The 18,488-nt window shown below is 48.2% G+C and overlaps 2 protein-coding genes across 2 annotated transcripts; both read right to left on the reverse strand.

Annotated features, from left to right (window-relative positions):
* Positions 1-4,537: 4,537 nt before the first annotated feature.
* LOC139835307 (uncharacterized) lies at positions 4,538-6,546 on the reverse strand. The gene is made up of 2 exons (XM_071825183.1): positions 5,359-6,546; positions 4,538-5,280 (listed from the first exon to the last, which is right to left on the reverse strand). The coding sequence occupies exons 1-2, from the start codon at positions 6,258-6,260 to the stop codon at positions 4,611-4,613; spliced, it is 1,572 nt and encodes a 523-aa protein (XP_071681284.1). The 5' UTR covers positions 6,261-6,546; the 3' UTR covers positions 4,538-4,610.
* A 1,707-nt stretch (positions 6,547-8,253) lies between these two features.
* On the reverse strand, positions 8,254-12,374 carry LOC127337339 (nucleosome assembly protein 1;2). Its single transcript, XM_071824955.1, has 10 exons — positions 11,494-12,374; positions 11,320-11,421; positions 10,973-11,021; positions 10,176-10,267; positions 9,818-9,899; positions 9,609-9,673; positions 9,298-9,476; positions 9,023-9,200; positions 8,906-8,949; positions 8,254-8,812 (listed from the first exon to the last, which is right to left on the reverse strand). Exons 4-10 carry the CDS (start codon positions 10,197-10,199, stop codon positions 8,626-8,628), a joined length of 759 nt encoding a protein of 252 aa, XP_071681056.1. The 5' UTR covers positions 10,200-10,267; positions 10,973-11,021; positions 11,320-11,421; positions 11,494-12,374; the 3' UTR covers positions 8,254-8,625.
* Positions 12,375-18,488: the final 6,114 nt, after the last annotated feature.

Genomic DNA, 18,488 nt, shown 5'->3' on the forward strand with positions numbered 1-18,488 from the left:
ATGATCCGAAGCGTGGTTCATGGTTCTATTTCCCAAAGGTCTCGTCTTAGCTTTCACCCGATCATTTGAGCAAATTGAGCATCATGGTAAAAGGGGCTGGCTAGGTCATGTGGGCAAAGTGTACATCCTCTTGAGAGTGTCAAACTAAATACTTAGCCGTGTCCCCGGTTATGGACGTTATGAGCAACTAGAGTCTGGAACTATTTGGATGATCTCATTATTTTAATTTCTTAAATAAAACTTGGTGGGTAACATGGGTTGACTTTGTGATGATAGTTAGTGAGTTTTGAAGAAAATAAAATTGTTTCTAAAGTAGGAGAAATAAAGATTGTTTTTCTGCAAATGTGCCTAAACTCCATCTGCCAAATAAGAACGTAGTTAGGCGCCATTTATATATCCACAAAATAGTGACATTTTGCCAATACAATTCTAAATGTATCGACCCTGCGTGGCTGCAACGTTTTATGTTGCAGGTTACTCTGAGGACGAGTAAGGTATCGATGTTAGTTCTCGAGCTTCCACTCAACATGTTCGCATGTGGCGTGATGGAGCTCTTTGAATTTATTTGTTTTCTGCTTTGAACTATGTTATTTGAGCTAGCCATGAGCTATGCAAGTTGTAATAAATATATTATGGATCATACCTTGTAATAAGTGACGCATTTGCTATTCTGTTTATTCATCGAACTGTGTGTGCTAGCGAATGATCCATGGGACTAGCACTGTAAGCACAGAGATCCAATCCTTACCGGGTTGAATCGCTTCAACCTTCAATTCCAATAAGGTATCAAACATGAGCCCTTTATATATCATAGCCATCCTCGCATCCACATCTCTCTTGGAAATTGGCCTAGCTCTAAGAATTAAACTTTTGGCACCATCAACCACGGCTCCATCCGCAAGACTAACATCACGGAACAATGGTATCCGAATATCCCGTCCGGTTACCTTCTTTAAGATGTTGGCTCTTTCGGCTTCCTTAGCCATCAAGCCATCCTCATCAACTTCTTCATCGGGTCCATCATCATCCGAGTCCGAGGCATAACATCGGGAATAAGGAATGGAGTGGTCCATGTCCTCTTGCATGAAATATGCATCTAAATCACCGACATGGTTGTAATTCATCTCGAAACCATTATCACCATCGTCATGCTCGTCATATTTCGTCTCCAACAGTGGATCTTGGGCAATGGGAGATTGGACGATGCGAGATTCGGTGGCTTCTTCTTGGCTCATCGGTGGTGGACTCCTAGCTTCAACGGGGGAGGAGCGCCGGTTAAGGTCAAGCTCAATATGAGAATCAACAGTCTTGGTTGCAAACAACTCCAAAGCCTTGTCTTGTGGCTCGGCCACCGTCTCCTTATAAACGGACCAATGTTGCTCGGAGTTGATACGCATTGTCTTCCAACAGGTGTGCATTCCAAACTCCACATTATGTCTTCCCTCTAGTTCAACACCATCATTTGGATCATTTCAATTCAACTCAATCCTCACTTGTGCTACCACCTCGGCAAAGCTTGGGCTACGGTCAAACACCAAGTCAACCTCTTTCGGGTCCGGCTCTAGGTTTCCCTTCAAAAAATCATCCTTGTCCACATTATGAACATGAACAATTCTTTCCATCCCCTAGCATAATGTGAACAACACATACATACATGTGTTCATTAGTTACCATAATCAACACAAATCAACCTAGGGTTTCTACAACTTAGCCATACCACTTGTCCTACTTCAACAAACCCTAAGGTCCAACCAAATCTAGATCCACCCTCAAATCAACTTAGGGTTTCACATCTAGGATTTCACATGTAGATCCAACCAAATTCATCAATTCATTGGATAAAAAGAAGGGGAAGGGAGAAGATTACCTCAAGAAACGGGTTGGGAACGATCTCCACGGACAGATCCAACGAAATCCACCAAGATTTGAGAGGGATTTGGGTGGGGGGAGAGAGGTGGGGTGGCTGGTCGGAGGAGGAAGAAGAGTTGAGCAGGAAATGAGGAGGGGTCAGGCTCGGGCGAGTGCGGGCGGTACACATAAGTGGATGTGTGGCGCCCTTTCGAGCGGCGCCATGCGAATGGCGCCACACACCTGCCACGTCGGCTGGTCAACGGCGCGCAACGCTGATCGCGCCACATCGGCATGGATGTGTGGCATCCCTCGCATGGGTGCCACACAGTGAGGTGTGGCGCCGATGGCAAGAGCGCCACACAAAAGGGTTAGTCCGGTAAAATAGTGGGCAGAGGATCAGTCTGTCAGTCTGTGCTTTTCTTTCACGAATAGGTTATTTTTATCAAAATCGCCACTTCCTCCACCTGCTCTCCACGCGTCGCCTGCGGGGTGGTCCAGCCAGATGCATCCAAGAAAACGGTCGGGGTAGAGACAGCAGGCTGAACTGACGCGGGGCCCACGAATGGGGGTCTCCCCGGAAAATCCCCGGCATCCAGCCCCCGATTTGCTCAAAAAAAAAAAAGAATCCAGCCCTCGAATGGGGATGTTTTGTAACTAATATGGTCATGCTGATTCGTTGCTGGATTTATTCTGTTTTCTTATGTGTGAGTAGTATACATATATTTTGCACAAGTTACTCATTTTTCATCTTCATTTGTTGTCGGACTATTTTTTTCATGTCAACATCTCGTCGCCAACAAACTTCTCGGGCCATTGCGCCCACCACATATTCAGCGATGGGAGCTAGTTGCCTCGACGGGTTGTTTCCTGTTTGACGACAGCAGTTTGATGATTCATGTTCACGCAACTTATGCGGGTGATGAATGGGTCAATACTAGAAATCAGATAACTTCAACTGGCATGCATGAAAGGTAATAGTACACTGTCACGAGCCACTCAACTTGCAAGCATATATTACTTCAACAGTTCAGCACAACAAAACCAGCAGCAAACTGAGTAAACTTTATCTCACAATACGATCTGTGTACATCTATATCTATACCTAATAATAAAAAAAATAAGGTTTCCGTGGTTTGGTCCCTGTTTCCGTCGTCCGTGGTCGTCCGTGTTCACCTATGTCAATTTCGTACGCTATTACCTGCCATAATATCTAAGCAAATGTATCAGGTCCGATCTCTGCCCTTAACTTCGGGAAAGAGTCTAGGTCGACATACTCACGTACAGTTACACAGGGCTCACATTTATACACGGCTCGAGCCTCAAGCTATCCATCGATCTATCTTCGTCGAGGATCCTGATATTCCGATCTGGGCGCCGATGTGGAGGAGGAAAATAGCTGCAACCTGCCTGCAATTGATGTCCAAGGAAGTGATGTGTCCTGGGCGTCGTGTTTTACCTCAGATTGTCCATAAGGTCCTGTCCCGCCGGCGTGAGGCGTCGCACGGCCACTGCGTAATCAACGGCAATGGTGCCAACAACACACGGCTCGACAAGGGGAAATCGCGGGTGGTGCGGATCGGTGAGGGCTTCGTCGTGGCGCTGGCGGCGTCCATGGTGCACATGCTGCAGTGTGTGGTGTGCACCTCGCCGCTGCCGATACAGTGCCGTACAAGAAGCGGTTCAGCGAGGATGTAATCTCCGGGAGAAACAAAAACCACCTCATAGACTATACTTGATCAACGAAGTGCAGATGGACGACGGCCCAGGTATGGCGTGCCTCTACTGCTCTACAAGACAACCACAAGACGTCCCAGGGCCTTCATTGCTTCGTTGATCACACAGCCATGGGGTGATCGACATGGATTCTATTGCCCGTTTGATCAAGTAAAGGCACCTGCAGTCCATGGCCTGCCTTCCCATCGCATTGGCCGCAGTTAGAGCACACTTATTCAGATAATGATCCGAAATTTGGGTTGTAACCGGATTCTCTGTTGTTTCGGTGGATTCAGCGGTTTAATCTCTGGCAATCGTTTGAGCCCTCGCGGATTTGCCTCCTTCTAAGAAAATACGAGATGTAGGAAGAGGTGCCCGGATATGAAAATTTGTGTCTGAGGCTCTGAATGAACTGTCCTATAGCCGACTAAAACTAGAACTATTTCAATTGTTCCTATTGTTAAACACGTATCGTCAGTGTAGTGTTGCCAAGTCTGAGGAAAGTATCTCAGCCGCCGAGATGCCGGCCAGCTCTATTCCAAGGGCAACTCTGGCCGAGACTCACATGTTATGCTGACCATGCTCTGATGCTTTTACGATTTTGGCCAAATCCTGTGTGATGAATTTGACGGGTAGATGAAAGAAAACAAGAAAGAAAGCAGTGTAGAAACGTGTGATGGAAATCAAGCCTAGCAAAACAAGGTAGTTAATGAACCAAAGTCGACATATCGTGGGGGATGCAGTCAGTTTATTGACTAGATAAAAAAGTAGCGAAAAATCAGTTTCTCAAAGTTCAAATGTAAAAATAGTATGCACCATCTTATTTCAGCTTTATAAAGGCAGACCAGATGGTAACAGTACAATTGTGATAGATTTCGGGGGGAATTCTGGATAGCGCTGATGATTTTTGGTCGAGAAGTTGATATTATTTTTCACATCCGATGCAACGCACGGGCAAATTTCCTAGTAAATATTAAAAGAACAACCGACAAGTGTAGGCTAGCCATTCAATTCTTCAACTACATTGCAAGAAAAGCATTCTGATCTTATAGCATAGCTTCCAAATTCATTTTTTCAGGGAGCTCCCCCAACCAGCAGGGAGTGTATGGGAAAGACTCTGTTAGCATTTTATTGAAGAACCCACGGTAAGGATCTGAATAGAACTTTGGGAAAAGCTTTCCCAAATCTTGAATCTTTGAGCTAGACCAATGATAGGCTACCACTCTTTCCTCTAAAGACAACAACACAACCTCTTTGTAAGGATGAAATCCAACGATGTCAAAACTGAAATGCTGGCTACTTCCAGGTTCAAGTACGTTATCATTATCAGAGTCCCACTCAAATTTCTCTTCAACTATTGCTCCGAATTTCTCCTTTTCTGCCATTGCTTCCTTGTTATTGTCCAAAACAGAACCATCTTCATCTGCATCTCGCTGATAGTCAAATTCTTGCAAGATCCAAGGTCCATCACATGGTTGGTCATAATTGAGATTTGGGGGGGGGGGCATGACCGTGTCATGCTTAAGCACCCACTCGTTGAGGTCATCAAGGAACCAAACCTGAAGTTCGGCACTGGGCATATATGGTAGTGATGCGCAATATATCCCCTTGGTTGATTTTCCAAGATAAAATTCATAACGACCTCTGGGGTTGTCTTTGAGGAAACTTACTGGTGGCAGTCTTATTACTCGATACGTATTGTCTGACAGCGATATTCTGCAATAAAAAATAAAATAAAGCTCAAAACCAAAAGCAGGATGAGTATGCGATGATTAAGGAGTTGAGTTGGTATACCTCAGAACAAAACAGGAGCAACATACATACAGTGCTTCCCTGTAGGCACACTGATAATCATTGCAAAACTGTGGTGACTCAACCATGTCTGGTAACATCCCTGCAGCCTCCCCTTCCCGACGAAATGTCCTCTCCTCCCACGAACAAGCCTTTGATGAAAATACAGGAAGGGTCAATGTATACGGCGGCCATTCAAGTTTCTCACATTCGTTGTTCCGAATGGATGGAATTTTGGGCATTATGAGCACATCAAAATAGTTGGGTGACAGAGTGGGGTCAAACACGAGGTACCAGCGCATCCAAAAATGAATGCCTGGTGGGGGCAGAGGCAGGTCTGGAGCTGGGGGCAGAGGTGCCCACTGCCGTGTGGCAGGGTTAACCACGCAGTGACGGAACAAGAGGAGGCCATTGCAGTGACCAAGTACTTTGGGATAGGGCACATAGTCGTAGTCGGGATGGCAAGCAGCCAAGGTGTAGCAGAAGAGCTTGCCAGAGACGGCGGCGCCCGTCGTCGGGCGGGAGAGGAACTGCGTAGAAACCATGTCGTGGAAGTTGAGGAAGATGCCGCCCAATGAGAGTGGGAGGAGGTCCGCGCGTAGCAGGTGATGGCCATCAACGACGCGGCGCCACGACTTGCAGACACAGCGGGATTTAGCGAGGCCGCGCGGCGCAAGGCGGCAGAGGACGTCCGCCAACATGTCGTCAGGCAGAGACGTCGCCAGGTACATAGATCCAGCACCTGGGTAAGCTTCAGGGCACAGCGGTGGCAAATGGCAGGGGAAGAACTCCTGTTGGACAATCGGCAGGGGAATGAGGGCATCTCCAACCGCGCGATCCAAACCGCGCCCGCGCGTCCGTTTGGGTCGAGCCGGACAAAAACGCGGCCCAGCGCGCGGACCCATCCCTAAAACGGATGGCCGCGGCGTCCGGGACGACCCAAACCCGGCCCAAATCTGGGACGAGTTTGCGTGGCCGCGGACGCCGGATGCTGGTCGCTCGCGTCCTCCCCTTGTCCGCCCCTGGCCCGCCTGTCTGTCTCCCAAAACACACCCAGTCCACTCCACTCCCAAAACCTAGAGATGGCCGACGAAGCGACTGCCGCCGCCACCGCCACCATCGGAGACGAGGCACAGGTCGCGGCCGTTGCCGGTCCTCCCTTGGCGGAGGCTCCTCAACTGGCCGGGCCGGTGGTCGTGGAGCCCGGGCCGGCGACCAAGAAGGCGAAGCCCGACCTCACCGCGGAGCAGAGGAAGATCGAGAGCAAGAAGAGGGCCGACCGCCGCAGGGCGCTCGACCAAAGGAAGAGGGATATCGCTGCCGCGGAGGAGCGGCAGCGGGCGGCGGAGCAGCTTCTCCAACTCAAGATGGAGGCCAAGGCGGACGTCTTGCAAGAGCATGCCATGCTCTTTTATGGCCACCAAGCGCTCGCTCAGCACTTGATCCTCCCTGCCGCCGGCACGGTCTCGGGGGGGAGCTCGTCCTCGTCCTCGACCCGGCCCCTTCCTCCAAGGTCAACATCCCTGCCGGTAGCCCCGTTTGGGTACGCCATCGGCGCGGTACGCGTACCCGTCACGGGATGGGTCACCGGAGGTGGGCGAGTCGTTCACGGGGCCGTCTCCTTCGTCCATTGACCTGAACCGTGCGCCGGCGAACTCCAAAGGCCCCAAGCACGTGGGACCAGCAGCGATGGCCGGCGCACGGAACCTGCTCGACGAATTGTCCACCGTGCAGGCCCCTCCGGTGTACACGCAGCCAATGCCGACCACCATGCCCTCTGCTTCGACCGAGCAGGCTCCCCAGCCGCCTCCCGTTGACACAAATCGTGACAAAGACCGCTTGTCCCGGCAGCATTAACATCGAGGAGGAGCCGTTGTTCGCTCAGGAGTTGACGCAAGCCGCAGCTGCACAAGCTCGAGCTCGCCGCGTAAGCAAACGAACCGCCAACTACACGGAGAAGGAGGACAAGGTGCTGGTCGAAGGATGGCTGATCATCGGGCAAGATGCATTGACGGGTGCCGAGCAGAAGGGGACCGCATTCTGGCGCCGGATCTATGAATACTTTCATGAGCATCGCAAATACGGACAAGATCTATTTGAGAGCGACCGCAGCGAAATATCGCTCCAAAAGAGGTGGGGAACAATTCAAACGGAATGCAACAAATTCCAGGCGGCGTATGATCACGCGAAGCGGCTCCCCGTTAGCGGCATGGGCATGAAGGACTTGGTATGATTCTTAACCTCAACTCGTTCATTCGGTGTTTGCACATATGTTTATCGTTCTTGTCTCGCTTTGCTCTAGGCGTGGCAAGCTTTGGATTGGTACAAATCAGTCAATGGAGAAAAGACCTTTGCCTTCCCTCATTGTTGGAAGATACTCCATGGCACCCCCAAGTTCCAGGAGGGGTACGAGGGGTACAAGGCGACCTTGACTGGCACCAAGACCGCCATAGATCCGACGGTCATTGACCTTGATGGTGGCCAGCCTTGCGGTAGCTCCGCTTCTCGTGCAAGTCGTCCTCGCGGCCACAAGGCAACCAAAGCCGACTTGAAGCGTGATGCCTCGTCCATGTTATTGTTTGGCACTTTGAAGGAGCTGCATGCCGATAGAGAGGTGTCCACGGACAAGAGGGATGAGAGAAGGCGCCGGGAGAAAGAGGAGGACAGGAAGAACTACTTCGATGTCCAAAAGAAAAAGCTTGAGATAGAAGAGGTCAAGGCCAAGACCAAAGCTAGAGAAATTGAGCTCAAAGAGAGAGAACTTGAGCTCATAGCACTGGCAAGGGCCCAAGAGGTGGAGTTGAAGGCGAAGGAAGTTGAGCTCAAACGCCAAGCCGAGGACAACCTGATCATGAACGCCGACTTGACCAACATAAGCGAGGCGAAGAGAGCTTGGTTCGAGAAGAGGCAGAAGGAGATCCTAGAGCGTCCAAATTGAGTTGACAATCTCAATTTGTAATTTTTATATTTGTTCGAACTATGGCACATTTTATTTCTTCATCATGCAACATTTTATTTGATATTGTTTTATGCTATTTGATATTATTCTATAATTGTTAGATATTATTTCTATATTTGTTACATACTATTTATAAGTATGTGTGGCCAGATGGCCTATTTCCAAAGAAATAGGCCAAATGGCCAAATGGGTGGCCGCTGCGTTGGGCGCAGCGTGCGACCCAAACGGACACGCGGACGCGGGGCGCTGTCCGCGTGTCCGGCCGGCCACGCAAACGGCCCAAAACGGACGGCCCAGCGCGTCCGTTTGGGTCAGCCGGTTGGAGATGCCCTGAGGTGCTGGAGCTGGATGACGCGGATGGGGCGGCAAGAGGCGGAGTGATCATCATCTTTATTAACCTCGTCTTCTTCATCCTCCAATTCAAAGTCCTCCTCCTGCGCAGCCTCTCCAGTGAACCATGAAACAAAATGTGGGATAATCTTGTCTCTGATTGTAGATCTGGCAAATAAGAAAGCACGTTTAGAACTAGGGGTCCAAACAAAGCATGGGACTGCATAAGATACAATACAATACATATCAGCATACCCATACCCAATATAATAATCTTGTTCCATTTGGTTCTGCAACTGTTCAGCCTGTTGAAAGGGAAGAAGCATCGACTCATATTCATCCAGAAGTTTAAAACATATACAAAAGGGCGAAACTCACTGTATCCTCGCCAATTTCCTCATCATCATCAGGAACTTGAGGTGGACTGAAGAAATTAAAGAAGCTCTCGCAAGTTTCAGTTTTTGTGTTAGGTTTAGTATTATTGGACCCCTTCTGTGCCTTCTTTTTTAGCACTTTCCGTGTCAAGCACTTCCCAGGATACCATTCGATTTTCGTACTGGAAAACATAAAATTCACAAATGGTGATATTAGCAAAATCATATACCCATTGAAAACAAGTAGATGAGGTCAAATATGGAATCGTAATTAATCACCCAACGGCTTTTTCTGGAATTGGTTCATCTTCATCAATCATCTGATAGGTTTTCGTAAGCACTGCGTTCTTGAACAATGGGTTAGTATCAAAGTGAAATTCAAGCTTAAAACCATTCGGCTCAGTTATTCTGAAGCACTTGATGTCCTTGAGATACTTAAGAGCTTCCATGTCCCTTTCCTACAGATAAACCAACACCATTAATAACCAGCCAATAGAAGGAATTATGTAGAAATAGGCCAAAAAACGGCTTGTAAAAAAATATTAATAGATCAAAAACATAAATGCTTTTATAGATACAAAAGATCTCACATCGTCGGCCAGGATTTCATGGTTCTTCATTGCATTTAACCAGAAATCTGACACACCTTTTTCCTCTGCACGAACACATTATGAACATAGTCAAAAGACAGTAAGGGGCTATGTTCCCTCTTTATTATATAATGTCCACTGAATATGGAACTACGAAAATATCTTCGAGAGTGCGTACTCAAATATCAAAGTACGGGAGGAATGTTCACCTATCTGATCTTTAGCAGTTTCATCTGAGCCTTCTTTGGTGGCACCTTCTACCTCAACCACATCGTAGGCAACATCATAATGCTGTCAAATTTAAGAAGCAACAAATCTATCGGATGGTTTGGGTATAAGACATCAAATATGATACATCAAACATTGAAGGGAAGAAACATCAGCATTGTCTTGGCCATACAAAATACAAAAGAAATATTGTCTATATGCTAGTGAAGCTTTATTGACATGATAGAGGTAGAAGTTGTGGCACCCGGTCAGAGAGTTTAAAAAGTGAATTTAGTGGTTGTATAAAAAGCATAGCAATATTATAGAACACAAGATAGCAAGGCACCATACAAACTTCACCTTTGAGTATAGTGGTTCATACATCTTCTGGTACTTAGCTTCAAGTGTGGTCTCTCCTAAAAAAAACTTGACCTCAAGGTCATCAAGTTGGTCTGACCAATGTCAATCACGGGTAAGTAAGTCAGCACAAGATACAACTAGATTATTCCAGAATCCAAACATTTACATAGTGCTTGATAAGTAGAGAATTGATTAATATGACAGACAATCAAATGCAGGTGCAAATTTGTGATAGAGTTGGGCATCACCAAGGCGGTGGATATTCGCACAATGTATAATAGAGAAATTCATGCACACAGCCACATGGGTATGAAGGAAATACTATAAAAAATCAAGGTACAAATTTTAAAGTAAACACAAGCCATCTATCATAGCGATATCTACAAAAATCCTGCACAATCCCAATATCACATTGTTTGTGTCTGAGAACAATTCATGGCAGCCACAAAATAAGATTAGGCACCATAATAGTGGATCATGAACCATACAATGTAGTAATAATAAGTGCGCGCACACAAACCGAGTTGCTGGAATTATCACACAATCTGTGATGAACAAAATTAACAACACTGCAGTAGCCCAGCAAGTAAGCAGCCATGCATCCTAATTTCAGTGTAGATTTAAAATATCTTGGCTGTACAGACCAGACTGTACCGTGTACAGTGACATCAAAATCAAGGAATCCACGGTTTACTAGGTACAACTAATGTTGCAGGATCACGAAAAGCCCCTCTACGCTAGAATCACCATAAAACAGCAGCATCACTACCGCAGGAACCGAGAGCAGCCAGTTATACCTGGATTACCCTGAGCGCTTCCACGCACTCCCTGGATCTGGAGAGTGTTCTGCACAAGCGCAGTCCCAAATCAGCACACTCCATCGAAAAGAAACACAGAAGCAATGAAGAAACACATCAAAAACAGCATAAATGCTTCAGAAACATCACCATAATTGACTCCAGAAGGAAAGGGTGGAGCCAGGATTTTCATAGTGGGTATAGAAGTCACACATATTTTTTAACACAACAATATAAAGTAAGGAAACTCACAATAACAAGAATGGAACTGCAAATTGTTAATAGTAGTGAGAAAGTCTCTTATAACTAAACTACACTGAAAGAACAAAGAGAAAAAATATTATTACCTCTACAATTTCCCTTTTGTAAGCCAGAAATGATGTCACTGTCCTTTACTTGCAAGAAGAATTGATACTACACTTGTCCTACTTGTTCTTCATTTTTCAGACCTACAAATCATCTAATCTCAATTGCGGCAAATCAGAAGAAGAAAAAAGATTAAGCACCCTGTCTGCACTCACGGTCTAAATCTTTTAAATTCTGAATTCTGTAATTTGATTGATAATGGAGCGGGATTGTGGGACGGCGTCGCACTGCTGCTACTGCTGCTACGGTGCCCCACTGTGGCACTGCCGCCGGAGAAGACCGCCGGAACCTTTGCAGCATCCCAGTCTCGTTGGCAGCTCGCAGCAACTCATGGCGCCCATAGTAGCAACGCCGGGCGCCGCTAACTGCAAGTCATCGCTGCTAGTAGCAAGCCGGGCGCTGCTCGCAGCAACTGCCATTGCCGCTGGCTGCAAAGCATGGCGCTGCTAGTAGCAACGCCGGGCGCCGGGCGTAGCGCCGACGGCGACGGATTGAAGCAGCGCCGCCGATGAATTGAAGTAGCACCGACGGTGGACGGATTGTAGCAGCGCCGGTGGCCTTTGGTAGCAGCGCTGCCGGCAGATTGTAGCAGCGGGCAGCCGAGGCGGGCGGCTAGTAGCAAAGGTGAGCACGGTTTGTAGCAGGGTCGGCGACCGGTGGCAGCAAAGGCCTGGTGGCCGCTTGTAGCAGCGGACGGCCGTGGCGGACTCCGAGGGGTAGGGGCAGCATGCCTCCGCGATGGGCTTATCGGCGTCGATGCAAACCTCAAGGAGGCGCATCTCGCCGTCGTCCTGACTGCGGCCTTCTTGGCCACGAGGTGGCGCTGCGGCCGGCGCACGGCTTTGGATGGGGGGCTGCGACGATCTGGCGCGTGGAGGATGGCAGGGAGGCTCAGTGGCGGAGGCTTCCGACGCCGGCGGCCGGAGCTACGCGAGCAGAGAAGAGGTAGGGAGACGCGGCAACGGGAACGGGCTTGGAGCTGCGCAGCCGATGGCACACGGTGGTTGCATCGAGTTGATTTGGGGGAGGTTGGGGATTTTCTTTGTGGAAGATGGAGATGAGAACGTGGGTGGATCCCATCTTAGCGAGTCAGCTCGGTTTCGTGTCGATCGCTGCATCCTTGTTTTCCACGCACTGGGACACGTGTCGATCGCTGCATCAGGACGAAGCGAGCGACGGGATCGTCCGGGGGATACGTAGTGTTTTCCTAAACATAAGGCGATAGCCAGCTTTAATAAATAAATTATTAATTAATTAATAAAGACACCAACGAACAAATACAAACGAGCTTATAGATACACAGCTTTAAACATAAGGAGTAAGCTCAAAGGAAAAGACAAAGAGCACAGCTTGAGGCACCTAAGAGCAAGTACAATAAATCCTAATCAGCTGGCTATAAGGATTAAAATAGTATATTATTGCTTAGTTGGAGGAGAGAGAGGAGGAGAGAGAAGGAGAGTGGGCTCTTATGCAAAAGCCAGCTCTAGCACGTGCTCCTAGGCACTTTGTGAGAGTGAAAGGTGGGCCACACATTGATTAAGTATTACATTTTTATAGCTCACTATTGTATATGTTGACTCTAAATTGGCTATAGATGACATGGCACTTGGCTTATAGCCCGCAGCTGGCTACACTATTGGAATTGCTCTAAACAACATCTAGGCGTCGAGAACAGCACCAAAAAGGCAGCGAGCTTGGGGGCCTCACTGCAGCAGCAACTCCAAAAAAAACAACATCATCTGCGGGACAAAAGGTTGCTTCCAAAAAAAAAAACACTGGTAAACGGTTGCTTCAAAAAAAGTGCAAGGGCGGCAGCAACTCCACATCCCGTAAAATAGACCAAAAACGTATTTTCACTCGTTTTATAGGCGCTCGGTATGCGTCGCAGATCTGATTCTGTATTTGAGGCTCGAGCCATAAACATTTCATGGGGAAATGAGGGGGGGTGGCTAAGCGGGCCGGCGCGGTTAAAACAGATCTAAAGGGTAGCACCGAGCACAATGGTGCTACCAAGCAAAGGGTAAGGCCGCCACCATTGGCACAACCTAACCAGACCGTGGGCCCTATGGTGTCACGCGGCGCTGATGTTGCGCAGTTGCACACCGTTGGGTAACCCCAAGTGGAAGGTATGATGAGCACGGTAGCAAGTTTTTCCTCTGTAAAAACCAAGGTTTAATCGACCAGTAGGAGAAAGGAATAACTTCTGAAGGTGTTGCTAGCTGACTTGTGGTAGAGCGCACTACTGCGTCAGCAACAACGTGGAAACTGCACACAACACAACCAAAGTATTTTGCCCCAACTTACAGTGAGGTTGCCAATCTCACCGGTTTTGCTGAAAACAAAGGATTAACCGTATAGTGTGGAAAGAGTTGTTTGTCTACAGTAAAATTAAAGAGAACAGTGTTTGCAGTAAGTAAACAGAACATGATGATTTTATCAGTGTAAAAGAAAGGACCGGGATCCACAGTTCATTAGAGGTGTCTCTCCATAAAGATAAATAACATGCTAGGTAAACAAATTACAGCTGGGAAATTGACAGAATAAACACCATACATGACAACATGATTACTATGAGATTCATTTGGGCATTACAACATAATACATAGACCATAATCCAACTGCGTCTATGACTAATAATCCACCTTCCGGTTAGCGTATGCACCCCTTTCAGTATTAAGTTGCAAGCAACAGATTATTGCATTAAGCAATGTATGTAAAGTAAACAATAGAATTATCCTTAGACAAAGCATTGTTGTTTTCTTCCTAGTAGCAACAACACATCTACAACCTTAGAAGTTATTGTCACTCTTCCAGATTACTAGAGGCATGAATCCACTATCGAACATAAATACTCCCTCTTGGAGTCAGAAGCACATACTTGGCCAGAGCATCTACTAGCAACGGAGAGCATGCAAGATCACAAATAACATATGACAAGTATATAATCGATCTCAACCATAGTATTCAGTATTCATCGGATCCCAGCAAACACAACATGTAGCATTACATAAAGATGATCTTGATCATGATAGGCAGCTCACAAGATCTAAACATGAAGCATAAATTGGAGAAGACAATCATCTAGCTACTGCTATGGACCCGTAGTCCAGAGATGAACTACTCACGCATCACTTCGGAGGCGTGCATGGCGATATAGAGGCCTCCGGTGATGATTTTCCTCTCCGGCAGGGTATCGGGAAGAGCTTCATAACCCTCCCGAGCTAGGGTCGGCGATGGCGGCGCCACAGAACTTTTCGTGGATGGAGGCTCGGGTCTTTAGGTTATTCCCGAACAGGTGAATAAATAGGCAGAAGGGCGAGATTACTGGGTTTCCGAGGGGCCCACACCACCCCTAGGCGTTGCCAGGGCCTGGGCCACGCCTAGGCTAGGTGTGGCCGCCTCGTGGCGCCCCTTCGTCTCTCCTCTAGATTCCGTCTTCGTTACAGTAAAATAGGAACTTTGGCTTTTGTTTCGTCCAATCCGAGAATATTTCCACAACTGTTTTGAAATACAAAACAACAGAAAACAGGAACTGATACTGTACCATCTTGTCAATAGGTTAGTTCCGGAAAATATATAAAAGTGCATGGAGCATCAAAAATTAAAGATACGTTTGCAACGTATCAGGCGCCATGCTGGTAGCAAGGTAGCACCACTCGGGCTGGCGCTACACATTCAAGGATAGCGCCACGGTGAATGACACTACAAGAAAGGGTTAGATTTTGAAAAAAAAAATCAAAACAGGGTTAGATTGTGTGGAAGTTTCAAAAAGGGCCATTTGTCGAAATAGATGCGACTTTGTCGAGTCACGTCGAAACGAAACACTGGGAGAAGACTTGTATTGATATAAAAAAAAAGGATGCCATGCGGTCCATTGTCGACCATGTTCAGGACCATAAGAAATGTCAGCTTTATGATTTTTCATTTCCTAGCCATGCAAAACCCATTCTTATTTACCGAGCGGTGTTTTTTACAAAGCAGCTACAAGAAACGCAATCTTCAATGGTACGAAACTATGCACAAAAGTAAAAGGCCACTTATATACAACACTTTACATAACAGTTGATGGCAATGACTTTCTGGAAATTCATGGTGTTTTGTACGGTCCCTACCGATTTCGCTGGAACCGAGCCAGATTTGAATTAGGAGTCGCCTTTAGCTTGTTCCAGTTTTATTGGGGGGAAATCCTTCACTAACAATACGCTGATTTCACTGGCATCCAGGTAGAAGGCAATGACAAACATTGTTGTTGGCTAGAGCTCCGCAATATGCGGCATCAACTCTCGCCTAGTACAAGCTCGGTGGTAGGGGCATTTTGGAGGAGGACTTGTGGAAGGCGCTGGCCACGATGGCCCTTATCGTCTGCAAGGGCCAGCGCTTTGGTGTTTTTCAGAAGAACATCACCGCCGGAGGTATCGTCTCACCAGCAGACATTGACCTCCTCGTCCACTGGAAGGGCATATCTCTTCCGCAATGAGAAGCTACACAAGCGTCGAAACGAGGTGTTTTATGAAGCAGCTATAAGAAACGCAATCTGCAATGGTACAAAACTAGGCACAAAAATAAAAGACCACTTCTATACCACAGTTTACATAACAGCTGATGGCACTGGCTTTCTAAAAATTCATGGTATTGTCTTCGCTTGAAGCGAGCTAGATTTGAACTAAGAGTCATCTTTCCCTTGTTCAGTTTTTTCGGCCAAAAAATCCTTCACAATACTATAATGGTTCTGGAGGGGGCAGCCCCCCACCACCCCCCCCCCCCCCCCCCCCCCACACACACACACACACCAGACTTCAACGTGGTGGATTTACTCAGTTTCCTGTTATGTGGAGTTATGTGGAGTATACATACATTTTGCAAAAGTTAGTAAGTTACCCATGTTTCTCTGCATTTGTTGTTGGACTATTTTTTCATGTTGCGACAATGATGAACTTCTCAGGCCACGACGACCAGCACCGCTGGCACTTGCGCCCACCACCTACATATCAGATATGCACTATTAGGAAAAAGCTTATAGCCGCACTTATCACCACCGGCAGGTCTGATTTGAAGATGCCAGCGGTAAGTTACCGCCGGCGAGCTGGATTCTAGTCGCCGGGGATAAACCATTTACCGACGGCGAGTGTTGACTGGAACCGCCGGGGGTAAGTTGAGCCGAGAGCCCCTAGAAGGACCTCCACTTACCGCCGGCAAGAACGATTTAAATTCGCCGGGGGTAACTATACTACCGCCGGCGAGAACGATTTAAATTCGCCAGGAGTAAACTAGATCGGTGTGGGCCTTTTTTGGCTGAAAATTACCGCCGGCCGTTTCATCTTTAATCGCTGGGGGTATTTTGCCCCTACCCACGTGTCTCTATCTACTCCCTCTCCCTTTCCCTTATCCCTTCACGCACAGCACACCACACCAGCGCACAGCTTGCACGCAACCGCCCAGGCGCCCACCCACACACGCATCGCCGCCCCTCCCCAACACCAGTGCCGCCCCTCCAGTCCCCAACACCAGCGCCGCCCCTCCCCAACACCGATTTGGGCGAACCCAGCTCCGATCCCGCCCCGGTGCCGGCTGCCGTTTCCGACGCCGCCTCCCTGCGGAGGGAGCCAAGAATTGCGGCGGGAGGCAGCGGAGAGGGCGCGGGCGTGCCGGCCAGTACCCTGCGGCCGGCCTCAGGGACCATGGTGCCCGCGGCGGCGACGCGCGCCGTCATTTGGCCGGCCGTGCCCAGCAAGGGGTTGGCGTTCTTCCGCAGCAGCCGCCTCCCGTTCGACGGCTGCAACAGCCTCTACGCAGCGGGCGCCCTCCCGTTCGATGTGCGCGAGGTCGTGGTGCGCCTCGCTGATGAAGACAACTCCTCCTGCAGCAAGAGGGAGTACAGGTCCGCCATCAAGTTCGTTGTGCGCGCCGAGCTCCACCACCTCCGCGAGTTCATCACCACTGCAGCGATAGAGCTCCGGCCGATGGTGGACAAGATCCGTGACCTGATTACATTTTTTTCTTCTTTGTAGGGTGTTCTCTGTAAATTGTCCTGTCAGTTGTATTTCCGCTTCGGCCGTCCCTGTGTGGACCTGCTTTTTTTTTTAATCATGTACAAACTTACCGCCGGTGAATTGGCATGTGTGCCAGGGGTAATTTAAGGTAGTGCTGGCGAAATGGAAGACGCCGGCGGTAACCACTTACCACCGGCGAGGCACCTCGCCGGCGAACGCGAAGGCGCCGGCGGTAGCCCAATTCCATGCGCCGGCGGTAAGCAAATTTCTAGTAGTGATGGGCGGCGGGGGGGGGGGGGGGTCTCTGACGTACTCTTATTATATGGGACCCGAACAAATCTCATGCCTCCTCTTCCTCGTCACCATATAATAATGAGTCGTACTCAGCGTCGTGGCTCACGACTGTGCCCTTGTCGTCCCCGTTGTCGGCATTGCAGCTACGGCCCCTGGAGGAGGATTAGGACGACAAGGAGGAGGCGGCGGGCAGATTGGCGAGACGAAAGGTTTTGCTCCTTCATTTCTGGTTATGGCAACGACCAATACGGGTTGTAGTGGGAACGGGGTGTTGTGAAATGTATATGTGGATTGCCTTTCCCTTTCTATCAGTTCGGACTTTTGGTTCAAGTGGCTAGTGCATGAAGCTTAACATGGTATCAGAGCCCCAGGTCTCGAGTTCAAATCTTGGCTTTCACATGGTTTTCGCAATTAAGCCTAAAAATTGTTGTTGCCCCCCTCTTTAGCCACCGCTGGTGCCCTGTTTCGGTGTGATCTTCTTCTTTTACATGTTGACTTTCTCTTCTCCCGTCACACGCAAGTGGGGATGTTGTGAAATGTATATGTGGATTGCCTAGCCCTTTCCATAAGTTCGGACTTTTGGTTCAAGTGGCTAGTGCATGAAGCTTAACACGGGGCACATCAAATATATCCGGTCAGGGGGAACGCGATTGAATTGAACTGTAATTATAATAAACGACAACTTTGTATTCTAGGCACATTTGAAGAGTAGTAAAATATCATTGACTACTTCCAGGTTTTTTTTAACTTTTAAATAAATTTTCGAAAATTTGAAAATATGGCCAACCTCGTGGAGCTAACTCTAACATCTAGTCTCCGCGCCATTGGCATTGCCAGCGGCGGCATCACCACGGCATTTTTCTCGA

This window comes from Lolium perenne, chromosome 1, assembly GCF_019359855.2.
Source record: "Lolium perenne isolate Kyuss_39 chromosome 1, Kyuss_2.0, whole genome shotgun sequence".
NCBI classification, from domain to species: domain Eukaryota; kingdom Viridiplantae; phylum Streptophyta; class Magnoliopsida; order Poales; family Poaceae; genus Lolium; species Lolium perenne.

Coding starts and splice junctions, on each gene's coding strand:
- LOC139835307 (XM_071825183.1), bottom strand. CDS start 6,260: ATGGGTCCGCGCGCTGGGCCGCGTTTTTGTCCGGCTCGACCCAAACGG. Junction 5,281..5,358: donor TGCTCCTGTTTTGTTCTGAG/GTATACCAACTC, acceptor TTTTTATTGCAG/AATATCGCTGTCAGACAATA.
- LOC127337339 (XM_071824955.1), bottom strand. CDS start 10,199: ATGTATGAACCACTATACTCAAAG. Junction 9,900..10,175: donor ATGAACCACTATACTCAAAG/GTGAAGTTTGTA, acceptor TAAATTTGACAG/CATTATGATGTTGCCTACGA. Junction 8,813..8,905: donor GAACAAGATTATTATATTGG/GTATGGGTATGC, acceptor CTTATTTGCCAG/ATCTACAATCAGAGACAAGA.